The sequence below is a fragment of the Rutilus rutilus genome (assembly GCF_951802725.1).
Source record: "Rutilus rutilus genome assembly, chromosome: 11".
In the NCBI taxonomy this organism is placed as follows: Eukaryota; Metazoa; Chordata; class Actinopteri; order Cypriniformes; family Leuciscidae; genus Rutilus; species Rutilus rutilus.
Window position 1 is genome coordinate 40522403 of NC_140216.1, and position 15399 is coordinate 40537801.

A 15399-nucleotide genomic window follows, 5' to 3' on the forward strand; every position below is an offset into this window, starting at 1 on the left:
CTCTTTCTGAGAAAATCACAGGTGTAAAGGTGATGGAAGTACCCTCGGAAGTATGTAATTCCTCTTTTGTTAAGACAGGTTACACCTGGACTAGTTTGTATGACGTGTTGCATCAGTATGAGCTCGCTAGGAGTATTGCTAATAAAACTGCATTTGAAATGGAACACCTACATGATTACCTTGAAGAAAAATGTTACAGTCCTACTTCCATGGCTTACAATGTAACTGCATGGATGCATCTTTAGTTGCTTAAGTTGACTACTGAACTGATGTATACTAGAATGAAGACTCTTCTGGTACTGTTAAAATATGAGGAGTTGTTGTGGGATAACTATCAATCATTCCAGGTGAGGATGTGGCCTCAGTTAAGGGACGTTGCCATAGGGGATGAGTGGTTTGATAGGGAAAAACAATTTCGGCAGTTTTTGGGTCCAATCCTGTCGGTGCATGAAATTAGAGATCAAGAGTATAACATTTCCCCAAAGAACTGTGCTTAACATAGGTTGACGCACCCCATGGGTCCCATGTGGCGTCCAGTGGATAAGAGTAAAAATGTTAATGGAGTGGAGGGCTCCCTTTGTGTTACTGAATCTAAGCAAAGGACTGAATATTTTCCTCAGGTAAAGGCACAGCAAGCTCAGCAGAAATATATAACAGCTTTCCTTGAGCAAGTGAAGACAACTGATCCATTTGCAGGTTATGAGTATTTGAATTCTGTCTGGTTTAAGTCAAAGGGAACTCCTTTGCTGTCTGACTCAGAACTACCGTCTGCTATAGCCGTGGCTTTCGTTCTGGCTTTTTCGGTGGGTGCTATATTTAAGGATATGACAGAAACCGTAGAGGAGTATGTGGAAGAAGCTTGGGAGGAGTTTGTGACTGCATCGGAGGATATAGTCATGGGATTTGTTAAATATGTGTTGTATGCTTTTGGAGCACTTTTGGGAGTGCTAGTTCTTTGTCTTTGTATTTGGTTGTGTGTTCGTTTTTGCTTCTTCTATCTATGCAGGTCCTCTTGCAGAAACCTGAATCCTGCCGAGGAGGAAAGGAGACTAGCTGACGACCCACCTGAAGGACACACTGAATAGAGACAACATCGAAGCACTGTTGTGAGTGGAAGATGGGAGAACCTCTGAACGGGGACTTTTTAGTATCCAGCATGTCCGTGACGAGATGAAGAGACAAATGTGACCCGTCAGGGAAGCATGCGTTACCACTCCATCTTCCGTAGTGACCTCACTTGATAGACCAGACGTGGCGGTATTGGACCACACATCGGTCTAAAACGGGGGACTGAAGGGTTGGGGTCAGAATCCCTTGTCTCTTCACTATATCTATATATCCTTTTTTGTTTTTTTACATTATTCCTATAACAAGTACTAATCAAGTTATATAATCATTACTATATTCAATAAGTGATTCACAAATAGTTTTAATCATATTTTGTTGTCAGCATTTCTACCAGTATTATTATGCATTATGGTGTCTGTGACAAATCTTTAGCGCCCTGAACGAGGACCTTGAGAACAGTTGTATTGGGTAAAAATATCGTTGTATTGGGAAAACAGCTAATAACTAATAGAAGAGGGCAAGCCTGAAGACTCATCAGATGACCATATGTCTGTTTTCTGCTGACCAAGTTAAAGTTACAGGGGTCAACCTCTACGTTACTTACGTGATCTAGTTCACAGAATTGTACTTATTTTATGTGTATTTCTCTAAAGAATAAAATGAACATTATCTGTACTTCTTTCTGAGGAGGGGAGGTGTTATCAGTATGTTTTGGGTAGTCTGTCCTAATAATAATGAGCTCAGACTCTCTACAACCTTGGTAGAACTGTTATTCCCTTGTGCTTTTGTGTATGCGTTGAATGCTCTGTGCAGGTCTCGTGATATGTAGCAGCAGATCTCAAGACCCCTTTCGATGACCTCCGAGGTCATCATCGGACCTCCAGGGACTCGGATGACAATTATCTTGATTAATGTCAACGCACCCTACTATCTATCTATAACCGTAGAATTGTTTAGACTTTATGTTCTCTTAGCCAATCAGAAGTAGCAAAGATGTAATGTATGCCCTTGGAAATGGTATAATTGGTGTAAGATTTTGTGTAAGGTAGAGTTGGCTTGCGACCTCCGCGTGAGACTTTGACGCTGGCTGAACTGCAAACTATTCTTCAGTAAATTTTTACTTACAGACCCTTTCCAAAAAATTAGAATATCATGGAAAAGTTTATTTATTTCCATAATTCCATTCAAAACGTTAAACTTCCATAGATTATAGATTCAGGGCCCACAATTTAAACGATTTCAAGTATTTAGTTGTTTATTTGTACATAATTTGGGCTTCCAGCTCATAAAACCCACGAAAACAGGATTTCAAAAAATTTGAATATTACATGAAATCACACAGTAATTACACAGTGATACCATGGTCATTGAACCAGGTTTTGGTTCTTTTGGCAGTGTGGGCAGGTGAAAATCCTGCTGGATAATGAAGGAAGCATGAAGTGCTCTGAAAATGTCCTGGTAGACGGCTGCGTTGACTCTGGATTTAATAAAGCACAGTGGACCAAAGTCCTCTTTTCTGATGAGAGCAAATTTTGCATCTCATTTGGAAACCAAGGTCCCAGAGTCTGGAGGAAGAATGGAGAGGCACACAATCCAAGATGCTTGAAGTCCAGTGTGAAGTTTCCACAGTCTGTGTTGGTTTGGGGAGCCATGTCATTGACTGGTGTTGGTCCACTGTGCTGTCCACTCAACGCAGCCGTCTACCAGGACATTTTCAGAGCACTTCATGCTTCCTTCAGCAGACAAGCTTTATGGAGATGCTGACTTCATTTTCCAGCAGGATTTGCACTTGCCCACACTGCCAAAACAACCAAAACCCTGGTTCAATGACCATGGTATCACTGTGTGATTTCATGTAATATTCAAAAAAAATTAAATCCTGTTTTCGTGGGTTTTATGAGCTGGAAGCCCAAATTATGTACAAATAAACAACTAAATACTTGAAATAGTTTAAGTTGTGGGCCCTGAATCTATAATCTATGGAAGTTTAATGTTTTGAATGGAATTATGGAAATAAATAAACTTTTCCATGATATTCAAATGTTTTGGAAAGGGTCTGTATTTGATTGAACTTCACGACTTCTGGTCTTCTTTCATCATATCTGGTCCTGAGTATTACAGCTGTTACCCCCTAACAGTAGTTACTATTTACTTTATTCTTAATAATGGATAGACTGGGTACAGTGAGTTACTATCAGGATGAGTCTGTCTAGACAGAAATGTTGTACCTCATTTGAGTTGATTTTTGTCTTCTCTTAAATGTTATGTTGTCCATAGACCGGTCACTCTTCATGGACACACAGCTGGACTCTGGTGCCTGTGATCTCTGCTGGTGGAATCCACTTCAATAGAATACAGACAAGAATATATAGTTCATTTTACATGATAGATTGGTTCTCTATCTGAGGTTTATCTACATTTATCCATCCATCTGTCTATTCAGGTCTTGCACTCTCTACTAATGAGCTGATGAGCTGAAACAGGTGTTTTATATGAGGGAGACATAAGAAAATGTGTTGTGGTTGTGTTAGGGGCTCCAGAGAAGATCTGGGAAGAATTGATCTAGTCTCTCTAGACAAAAATGTTGTACCTCAGACCAGTTGATGTGTGTTTTCCTTTAAATGTTATTGGTTTGGGTTTGATTTCTGTCTGCAGCTTTGGCTTCAATAGAACAGACGATTTAAAAATAACAGATATGACATGGACAATAATTCATATTGCTAATTTTACATGTAGATAAACTTTATATAGACTATCTATCTATCTATCTATCTATCTATCTATCTATCAAATGTTGTACCTCAGATCAGTTGATGTGTGTTTTCCCTTAAATGTTATTGGCTGCCCCATAGACCGGTCACTCTTCATGGACACACAGCTGGACTCCGGTGGGTTTGATTTCTGTCTGCAGCTTTGGCTTCAATAGAAAACAGACTAGAGTTCATTTTGGGATTGTTTTTTTTTTACATCTAGATGCAGAAAAACTTGTTGAAGAGTGATTACAGTGTACAACGATCATTTCATCTGTTTATTGACATAGATGTGTGCTCTTTTATTAGGAAAGTGTATAAAGACCCTGTGTGAGACCAGACCCTCAGGGTACCAACTATATCTATAGGCGGAAAGTAACTAATGACAAATACAGTTACTTAACCAAGCTCAGTGTTTTTCAAAGTTCTCTGTCCGTCAAACATCAGGACTGAAGCTCTGGATCAGCTGTGAGAGGAGACCTGATCCTGTGCTCGACTCCTGCTATTGCAGCTCTTTATAATAGTGTGAGTTTTGGTAATAAGTGGATATTTGCAAAATTATGCCATACATGCATTATTTGTGTGTGTCTGTGGTCTCTCTGTCTGTCTAAACAACAGTTGATGTGTGTTTTCCCTCGAATTTCACTGGCTCTATCATAGACGCGTCACTCTTCATGGACACACAGCTGGACTCCGGTGAGTTTGATCTTTCACCCTTAAACTGACTTTAATAGAACAGAGATAACAGAATAGAGACAAGAATCAACTTGGCTGATTTAACATGGACATAAATCCCACATAAGAAAGTTGTCTATTAAGACAGTATGTTGAAGAGTGAAGACACTGTCCAAGGATAATGTCATATATCATCTAGCTGTCTACTGTATCTGTGTGTCTTTGGACAGTGTTTAAAGACCCTGAGTGGCTCCAACTACTGTATATCTCGGCACCAGAATATGATAGAGACAACAGATCACTATACCAACACTGGCAAACACACACAACACCCTGTTATGTGCAGAAAATGAGTCTTCTATAACATTAAGATCATATGAAGATTGAAGTACCTGAATCCTGGAGAAGAATCTCCATGTCTGAATGTGTGTGTGTCGTCCATGATTCATTCAGTCTTCATGAAGCTGCTCGGGTAAGAGATCAGAAACACTCATTCACACACACTCAAATACAATACATTTCATTTGACATTTTCTTCAGCGTGTTTATGGAGACAAAACCATTTAGATTTCTGATTTCTAATCAATAATTATCAACATTTAATGTGATTTTCAATCATGTAAATGAATGTTCAGAACTGCTATCATCTGAATCAGCAGATTCTCTTCTTCAGTTAGATCTGTCACGTTTGCATCAGTATTTCTGTGTGTGTTTAAAACAGAAATATCTCCGCTGAACAGACTGGGAAGTTTGTAACACTAGAGTTTAATGTTCTTCCACTGAAGCCTCAAATATTGTACAAATTGGACAGTTTATTGTAAGCCCACATGACATTTAATACATCTGTGAAACTGACTAACATACACAGATATTTGTTCAAGATCTTTTCCAACTATTTTAAAATAAAATGTTTCCTATTGGCTTAGTTTAATTAAATGTTCAATAAAAATGACATTACCTAAAGGGAGATTGTAACAACAGCACTCTTTGTAATTGAGATTCAATTACACAGAAAATGATATCAAAGTTTAAGAAACACAGCACACAAAAAATAAAAATAAAAAACAGTTAAAACAAACGCTACAGAAAAGTGTTAGGTACAACACTGTGGTTTCTAGAAACTTTGGCTTTTAGTAATGAAACCGAAAATTAGACCATAGTGTATTTTGACATAGGCCTATAGGGTCTAGGCTATATGTCTATTGATGAGTTAAAAAAAATGCATATTAAGAATTTCATGTGTAATGTACTTTAATATTTCATGATTACTTAACTTACGTTAGTGAGGAACTCATTTTCATGCGCCACACCGAACACTTTCTCTAAATATAGGAAGTTATTAAACACATCGAGTTCTCCATCAACAGCACGTAAAATCACAAATAAACATACAAACATCACTTGATAGTTGGATGATCAGTTGTTCTTATTTAAAGATTCTTAAACCCGGGTGTAAAATGCGGCTTGTAAATAAAACACACTTGAAAGTACTTTCACTTTAATTTTCGATCAACTTTACTAAACCGACGTTTGCCATTTGTATAACTCTTCAAAGAAAAAAAAAGCGCTGTATGTCAGTAGATATATGAAGAGTCGAAACGCATTTGTTTATACTTTTTGTTATCTCACAATAACGGAAATAGGGTAGAGTGACGCGCATGCGCTGTGTGCGAGAACTCACTGGTAACCACAGCAACCGTTCAGCGCAATTTTGAAAACATTACATTCATTTTTTTCTCACTATATATAACACTGATAATTCCAATTGCTGCACACTTCGTGTTGAAACCTGTGCAATTACTTGGAAAAAAGCGACATAGAAACTCCTAATGTCAGAAATGTGTTGGACAGAAAACAGTAATCCAGACTCATAGCAGAAAAGGACGTCAGATGTTTTTACATCCTAGAGCCCTTTTCATTTAAAATGATGGATTTATGTTTCCAGATGAGAATATTGTAGCAAGTCTAAAGACTGTTTATGTTCAATATCCGGTGCAATCTTGATGCATGTATTTTCTTTCATGTGTTATGTGTTCTGGTTTTGTGGGACTTTAAGGCGAGGGCTAGATGAACGAGCCAGCGCAGTTATGCAGGGGCGGGAATAGGCTATACAAGACAGAGTTCCGGAAGATTGGTGTTCGCTGTTCGGTTGAGATGTGACTCGGCAAGAGCATCAGCCACACAGGCAGGGTTCTCAAGTTTTATCAAAAGCTTGGAGTGAGATCACATGCGGTTAGGGGAGGAGCCCTAATGGAGCCCCGCCCCCGCCCGTCCGTCCCCGCCCCCCAATTTTACCCATTGTTCATAATTAACCATCACAAATTGAAATTATAACAATTGGTAAATCTGATAAATGACAGAGCAATTAATCACATCAAATATACTCTTTAATGTTATATTTCAAAATTACAAATATACAAAAATATAACAAATTGCTCCAAACAGTTTGGAAAAACAAATCTTTTTGCATTTTGAATGTGTCTAGTCGTAATGGTATAATGATTTATTGTGTGGTGGGACATTGTGAACAAATGACATAGTATTAAGGTGTGTGTGTGTGTGTGTGTGTGTGTGTGTGTGTGTGTGTGTAAGTGTGGCCTGGTAAACCTTACATTATGGGGACAAAATGTCCCCACAAGGATGGCAATATCCGAAATCCTTGTTCGTGTGGGGACATTTTTTGGTCCCCATGAGGAAAACGGCTTATAAATCAAAAAAGTTATGTTTTTTTGAAAATGTGAAATTGCAGTAAGTTTTCTGTGATGGGTAGGTTTAGGGGTAGGGTTAGTGTAAGGGAATAGAATATACAGTTTGTACAGTATAAAAATCATTATGTCTATGGAAAGTCCCCATAAAAAATTAAAACACTACATGTGTGTGTGTGTGTGTGTGTGTGTACACAAGAGTACACACTCCAGCTTATGAAATGTGTTTTGTGTTGTAAGTGTTTGTTGCACATTTTGACGCCTTGATAACATTTATATATTTAATGTTCTGGCCTAAAAATGTTAGACGAGCTTTCTTAATTCCAATTTACCTTCTCCATCACGACGTGTGTTCGCGTGATGTTGTTGGTTAATTAGTAACGAACGTACGGCGGCCGAGAATTTTCCGTCAACTTCCGTGTGTTCGCGCCATAGACTGTAAAAAATAGGTTCGCGCCTATGGTTCGCGCATCTATGTAACGAACGCAATCTGGCCGAGATACGTGCTGGCGGCAGGAAACTTCACTTTGTGTGCCTGCGCTCGTATACAACGTTATATATAAAGCTTGCAGGACAACTTGGTTGGCATTGCCTTTTCAGCGTGAGAAATACACGGTGTGGCGTGTGAGCGTGTGAACTGGTTGAATTGCGTGTGTCTCACGGCCAATGCGTGAGACTTGAGAACCCTGCACACAGGTGCTCACGTTAATAAAAGAGCCTTGGGACCAGGGTCGGCTCTAGGTTATTTGGTGCCCAAATAATAATAATTTTTATGCGACACACCGAAGCAGTTTGTTTATATATATGGATCTAACATGGCAGCAGACTAAGGTTGCTTACTGTCCCGAATTAGGCGGGACGTCCCGTATTTTGGGCCTAATTTATTTGTCCCGTACGTGCGTGACCTCCCGTGTCCCGTTTTTTGACAAGCTGATAAACCACTGACTGATACAACAGCAACAGCAGCAGTGCTGACCACGACACTTGAGAATGATCACCGACACCTGTCATCATCCAATCACAGCTTTTTTTAATCACTGTTTTGAGACAAATCATTGTTTGATTTGCGAACATCCTCTGCCGTCTGGTCGCTTCCGCTTCAAGCCGGACTCGTCTCGCGCTAACGGTAATTTCCTTTCACTGTCCACGTTTTGATTTCGGCTAATCAATTTTGGCGAATGCAAACAACGTGATTATTGTTCATGAGTCTAACATCCAGCCACGCAAGAAAACATGTAATCTTATCTACCTGAGGGAATAATATGCTCAAAAAACATTTCTGATTATTATTAATGTTTTAAAGCTTTTAGAAAGTAGGCCTACATAGAAAGCTTTTGTAACATTATCTTAACTGTCACTTTTGATTAATGTAATGCATCCTTGCTGAATAAAAGTAGGCAATTAGCTACTTTCTTTATTTTTTTCCCCAAAAAATAATCTAACCCCAAACTTTTGAACTGTAAGCCTAGTGTATAATGTTAAAAAAGCTTTCTATTTTAGATAAATGTTGTTATTTTGAACTATGGTTTGTTTGTAATGTGACTTTTTTCATGTCTGACATTAAAATTATTTTTAGAATTAAATACATAAATAGGTTCAGCAATACAAATGTGTTATGTCTGATAACCTTTTAAACACAAACTTAACTGCAGACACTGAAATGACGTACACTGTGTGATACAGTACAAATATTTTGAGTGTCCCTCATTTTCCTATAAATAACCACGATTGTCCCGCATTTTCCTTTTCTGAAGTTGGCAACCCTACAGCAGACGCAAAGTTACCTTTCGATGCAGCCTTAGATAGTGTTAAACCAGGAAAAGTTTAGAACTACAAAAAGTTTAGTTTTACCACTACCGTGGTAACTTGTCCATGTTCAACTTTTACCCCATCATTTAAAGCGCTAAAACCAGCTGTCAGATGTTTTCGCGCCACTCCCGGTTGCTGAGCAACGCGCGTGAGTTTGACAGCTGCCTGTCAGAGTGACTCAGTCGTTTTTTAGGATTGTATAATCTAGTAAAAGAAATGGACAAATACAAGCAGTGTGTGGACAGTGCACAGTAAAAGTGTACAGCGTGTGCGCAGCTTTCATAATACGATACATAATACGATACATACATTTAATTAATTTTTTATTTTTTTTTATTCTGCAATTTTGCGCCCCGTCCAGCAGATGGCGCCCCAGGCGGCCGCCTGTTTTGCCTGTCGGCAAAGCCGGCCCTGCTTGGGACTATAAAGTGAGTCTGTCATTTTCTCCGATCGCTACACTGGTGTCAGAAGTGTATGTTTATCAACCATAAACATATGTGGAAGCCTTATGAGTTCCTTCCTGTTGTATTCCATTTTTCCTACTTTTAGAAGAAAAATACATCTAAAAGCCCTGGTTTCTTTGAGTTCCTTGATGTATTTGTTTAAATCCAGTTAGTATACGAGATTGCGCTCGTTAGTGTCCCTGAAACGCGATGCGGAAGCAGACTAAAGAAAAGATTAAGTCCGAGCCAGAAGCAAGCCGAATGTTTCGTGAGGCTCTAGGCGCTTCGCCATGGGCTTCCGATCAATTCGCAACAGAGGAAGACTTTCTGGAATCACACAAGGCTCGTGTGAGGGAGGCTACTAGGAGAATGGCTGCAGACGCCGGGTTTTCGTTCCCGGAGCGGAGTACCGCCGAACTTTCATGAGTACAACAAACAAACATGGCGGCGCCCACGGAACCGCGCTGGTTGCCGATGTAAACAGACATGACGGCGCCCACAGAACCGCGCTGTCTTCGGACGTAAACAGACATGGTGGCGCCCACAGAACCGCGCTGGTTTCCGATGTAAACAGACATGGCGGCGCCCACAGAACCGCGCTGTCTTCGGACGTAAACAAACATGGCGGCGCCCACGGAGCTGCGCTGGTTTCCAACATGAATGAACATGGCGGTGCCCGCGCTGCCGCGGCTACAGTGGCAATAAAGACCCCCAAATTCTCAGGTAAAGCGGATTGGGAAGCTTTTCATGCACAGTTTGAACTGTTGGCTCATGCTGCAAACTGGCCAGAGGACCGCAAAGCTCTTGAATTGGCTATGTGTCTCACTGATGATGCTCTGAACTGTTTGTTACTGCTTATCCCTGAAGATAGACACAATTATAATGCACTTGTCGGGGCACTGAGACGGTGTTTTGGGCAATTTGAGCAGCCAGGGCTCCTGCGTTCTGAACTGAGTAATAGACACAGGCAGCCAGGAGAGCAACTGAGAGTCCTGGCTAATGATATTGAAAATTTGACTCGGCGAGCATATGCCCGCATGCCACCGTCAGTTCAAGGGGAGCTTGCAAGAGACCAATTCATACAGGCCCTTACCCCTGTGGAGCTCCGTAGACAGACACAACTAGCCCACCCTCAAACCTTGCAGGATGCCTTGGAGATGGCTTTGGAGAGGGAGATTGTTTGGGGAACGTGCGCGCCGGACGAGAGACAGCGCACATCTGTGTCAGTGAGGTCTACTGACGTGGGGGAGGGGCTAAGCGAAAGGCCAGCCTGGGTTTCTGAGATTACTGAATTAATTTGCGCTGTGGCGCTGCAACCTGATCAACGTCCCCGCACACGACCGAGGATTTGTTGGGGGTGTGGGCAGACTGGACATTTAGTTCGTCAGTGTCCTAAACTGGCCAGTAACCAGGGAAATGGGACGGGGTCCGCATGATTGGGGCCATGCAGACCCCCAACACTCATCCCTAATATGAGTCATCACCAGCAGGAGTCTCAAGAGATGGACAGAGGGAAAATGATCAAGGACTGTTGGGGAAGGGTGAATGTGAGCCAAAGGAGTCTGTGATTGTGGTGGGACGGACATGTGTTAGTGATTTTTGTCATGTGCCAATTTTGGTGGAGGGGGTTCCATGTTTAGCTTTGGTGGATACGGGATCAACTGTGACAGTTATAAGACCGGAGGTAGTTCCTGCCAATGCCAGTCTAGAACCCACCACTGTCCGTCTACGCACAGTGACAGGTGAACTGGCGCCAATGAAGGGTAAAGGCGTGGTGGGGCTGACTGTAGGGGGAAAGACATTACGTCATTCAGTGTGGGTGGCTGCAGTTCAGGACCCTTGTATTCTTGGTCTTGACTTCCTTAGAAGTGCAGGTTGCCAGTTAGACCTGAGAGATGGCCTGCTCCATTTTGAAGGGGGTCCTGAGGTTGTCATGTCCATTGAAAGGAACGTTGATATGTCTTTTACAGGTCTGCTGGATGCAGCAGCTGCACCTGAGGACCCTAGTTTGGAGCACCACACACTGCACTCGCGAACACACCCCAGCGCTGTCGTCAGTCCACCAGTCCACCTTACCCAACACCCCAGCTGACCTCTTCCCCGGGGTGGCCACACAGTCCCCTTTAGAGCCAGCCTCGAACCTCCCCAGCAGGTATGAGCAGGCAACCAGCATTCCATTTTGGGCTCTTGAGGAGGGGGAGGGGTTGGTTGCTTTGAAGGAGTTATGGCTGAAGAATTGTGAGGCCTTGGATGAGAGTCAGCGGGGGCAGTTTTGGGATTTGTTGGTTGATTTCCAACATTGTTTTGCATTTGGGGAAGGAGATTTGGGGCGAACACACCTGGTGCAGCACGAAATTGAGACTGGTGATGCCATGCCCATTAGGCTGCGGCCCCGGAGGCTCCCTTTTGCCTGCCAGGACGCTGCTGATAAGGCCTTGTTAGACATGCAGCGAGCGGGGATTATTAAGTCTGTCTCGCTGTGGGCTGTGGGTCTTTTTCTAGCAGAACCTGCACTCCGGTTCGAGGACCTGAGAATTGGAGTCTGAGACCATAGTGTAAGTCACACCCCTGAAGCGGGGGAGTCTGCGAGAGAATTGAAGCAACTAGCACCGTTTTATTGTCCAAGACCCATTTTGACTTGACTGGAACAGCTTGACTTGACAGCGTCCTTGATCTCCAAGGTTTACCATAGGTGGCGCTTTGAGCTCCACTAAACCACTGCTGATAATACGACTGATCGCCTTGGCCGTTGTCTTTATAGCGCACTGGGGTGTGTTTCCCGTACAACACCGTAGCTCGCTGCTTCACTACCATTGTACAATGTATCGTTGAAGAAATCAACTAGTCACGACTGTTTCCCGAAACCATAGTGTCGCAAAGTGGTCGTTCAACCACATTGGTTAATGATGTCACACATGTGGTGGAGTAATAACTACTGTTAATGAAACTGTTTGAGATCAAATTAATGCTAGATGTTTTGATATAAATTACAGATATGACATCTGAGGACTATTTCTCATTTTTCTCAGTTATTTCGCTTTATTTCCAGATTCAATCATAGGCTCGTTCTTACACTAGAGCTCGTTCACACATGCGCACTCTTCAAAAACTGTGCTTTAAATCTCTTGACAAACTAAAAGATGTAAATGACATTTGTATGTATTCTAAATAAAAGACACAGGTTGTACTGAATGTCAGCTTGCTTATTTTGCTCAAGGATTTATTGAGTCCACATGTCACGTTGAGAGCTGTCACTCCAAACACACAACTCTACGATGCTGTTTGTGAATGTTCGTTGGAACGATGGTTTCTGGAAACACGACTTGTTGAACTGCTGATAACGATGGCACTTGCGACCATAGTTGGCTAACGATGCTTTCGGGAAACACACCCCAGAGAAAACCCTTCATAAGGTACACATTTATACCTAAAGAGTGCTTATCAATACCTAAATGGTAGCACCTTTTTAAAGGGTACCGTCCCAGTGACAGCTTTTGAACCTTTTTTCTGAAAGTGTGGACAAACCATATTAAATTTGTAATAATTTACTGTTGGGTTTGTCCACCTTTGACCCAAACATGGGTTGAAACAACCCAGCATTGTTTAGAGTGTGATGTGGAGTCCTGCGTGAGTCTGGCCACTCCCCTGTATCTCAAGCTGCCAATGTCATTGGCACAAACCCTTTCTTTAAGCATAAAAGGAGACCGAACCGCTCGTACCAGAGGAAGGCGCTGGTTTCCGCAGTATACACACACACTACTTTATTTGCCCTTCTAGAGTCAGCATGGCATATTGTTATCATCCTTACCTCATATTTTGTGGTTTTAGTTGCATCAACGTAACGCAGTCAGACAGGAAATCATTATTCTGCATTGCATAACAATGATAAGAAACCTTTTCTCTGAAATCTGTTGACATTTTTATTAAATCAAGCTTTATGTGCCACAGAAGAGATTTACATTTATATTTTCTCTTGAAAACAGCTTATATGTACATATTAATGCTCCTCTAGAAAAATATAATATATCTAAAGATATAGCCAAACACAATGTTCATTTTTATCGCGAGTCCTGCTGGTCTGATGATATTAAAGCTTTTGTTTGCATTAAGAAACTGTTTGCTTTGAAAAAAAGGACATTGGCTCGTTCTCTACAAAACTCTAGCATGCATATTGTTCATTGATATTGAATTAAAAAACACTGCATTAAAGACAGCACGTTGACATTTAACTGAACATTTACTGAATAACACAAACCTGAATCATCACCACAGCCATTAAAGCCTGTTTAAGTTTCACTGGTGCTGAATAAAGGCGACCTTTACCACAACATCTCAGTTTCCCTAAGTTTTACGTTTCAGTTCTCAGTTCTTAAAGTGAAATCTGATAAACAGGAAAAGTATCTGAGGCAAAGTTGTCTGTTGTCATTTGTGTTTCCCGACAGCAATGCTTATTTTAGTGGCAGTGCAAAGGTCAGGATGTCAAAAAAAGCACATAAATGTGTCATATAGCTGATTTGTAGCTCATTATAGATGCACGTTTCGCTGCTCTCCATCCTTTCTGCTGTCCACGATGGTAAATAATTCCTCCTGCGATGACTGTAGTCAGAAAAAACACAAACACAGCCAGTCCAACACCACCGAACATCAACACACGCTCCGTCACCGTCACTCCATCTACAGAGACAGAAGAGTTACTCACATTCATATACAACATTTATTTAGTGCCAGATCTCCACAGAAGAGCAGTTACAACAAATAGAAAAATCAATTAAACAAGCAAAACTTTACCTGTGATTTCAACTTCTGTTTTTGTCTCTTCTATTACAAAAATACCTGTGAATATATGATATGTTTATCCACAAATATATGAACACACACACAAAAACCTGCTTCTGTAATTTGAACTTTAGTTTTTATGACGATTTTTTTAATTGCCTCAATTAACTGTAAAATGTGGGTTAGTTAAGCAATGTCTAGTGCTAAGTTTATATATCTACTCATGTACTGCTCTCAGTCACAAACCACTAAAACAAAAATCATGTTCAGATCTCATCTTGAGTGGCTCATCTTACCCACTCCCTCCTACATTGACTAGTTTGTGAAGATACGATGAGAAAACTGAAATCTGGTACCTTCAATCTCCAGTCTGATGGGTTTGTCGAAGAACATCTCTGGAGCGTCAGACTTTATTCCACAGAAATAAAGTCCTGAATCTGATTCTGTTACTCCAGAAATAGTTAAAGAGACTCTGGTGATCCAACTGTCTGCTGTTATTTCCATGCGATTGCTGTTTGGATTGTAGTTGATCAGGAGTTTTCTCCCGAGTTTGTCCTTCTCAGCAGAAATCAGCAGAACGAGCTCTTCAGATCTGAGGTGATACCAGGCGACTTCATATCTGTTTCTCATGCTGCAGTTCAGGGTGATGTCTTCTCCCATCAGAACTCTCACATCAGAAGATCCTCCAACTGACAAATCTGGAGAGACATTGATAAACACATTCTTTTAGACTATGTTAATGGCTATTGTATTTGAGGTTGATATGTTAATTTCATGAATGCTTGAAATAGAATATATTTACCACTGGATGTGATTTGCATAATCCAACAAGAAAATACACAGAAGAAAATGACTTTTTCCATTGTGTCTGTTGTTCATAAAGGTGTCGATCAAACTAAAGGTTTCAGATCAATGCAGAGACACTTAAACCACACAGTGTTTCCACTTCCGTCATAGAAATATAAAGCATTGAATAATAGTCTCTATCAGTTCAAGTGTTGCTACTTTAGTATACTTTTCCCCTAATGAGAAACATAATGAATGCTATTGTTGTTTTCATTGAACTGTACACATCTTTTAACATCTCAAAAATGTGTTATATGTGGTTTACTTTAGCAAAGTTGGTGAGCAAAACTTGGCTGTAAGTGTGTGTAGATTTGTGAGATTGTGATC

At 41.0% G+C, this 15399-nt stretch overlaps 2 protein-coding genes across 2 annotated transcripts in view; both read right to left on the reverse strand.

The window, feature by feature from the left end:
- Window positions 1-6116, reverse strand: part of LOC311300278 (NACHT, LRR and PYD domains-containing protein 12-like) — a 156343-nt gene extending 150227 nt beyond the window's left edge. The window contains exons 1-4 of the mRNA XM_084424466.1: window positions 5772-6116; window positions 4886-4957; window positions 3869-3985; window positions 3297-3410 (exon numbers count right to left, since the gene is read on the reverse strand). Coding sequence (XP_084280592.1) covers window positions 3297-3410; window positions 3869-3985; window positions 4886-4935 — 281 coding nt within the window. The 5' untranslated portion in view covers window positions 4936-4957; window positions 5772-6116. The remainder of the gene's footprint in view (window positions 1-3296; window positions 3411-3868; window positions 3986-4885; window positions 4958-5771) is intronic.
- Window positions 6117-13356: 7240 nt separating this feature from the next.
- On the reverse strand, window positions 13357-15141 carry LOC311300341 (uncharacterized protein). The gene is made up of 4 exons (XM_084424589.1): window positions 15029-15141; window positions 14583-14924; window positions 14239-14283; window positions 13357-14124 (listed from the first exon to the last, which is right to left on the reverse strand). Exons 1-4 carry the CDS (start codon window positions 15087-15089, stop codon window positions 13952-13954), a joined length of 621 nt encoding a protein of 206 aa, XP_084280715.1. The 5' UTR covers window positions 15090-15141; the 3' UTR covers window positions 13357-13951.
- Window positions 15142-15399: the final 258 nt, after the last annotated feature.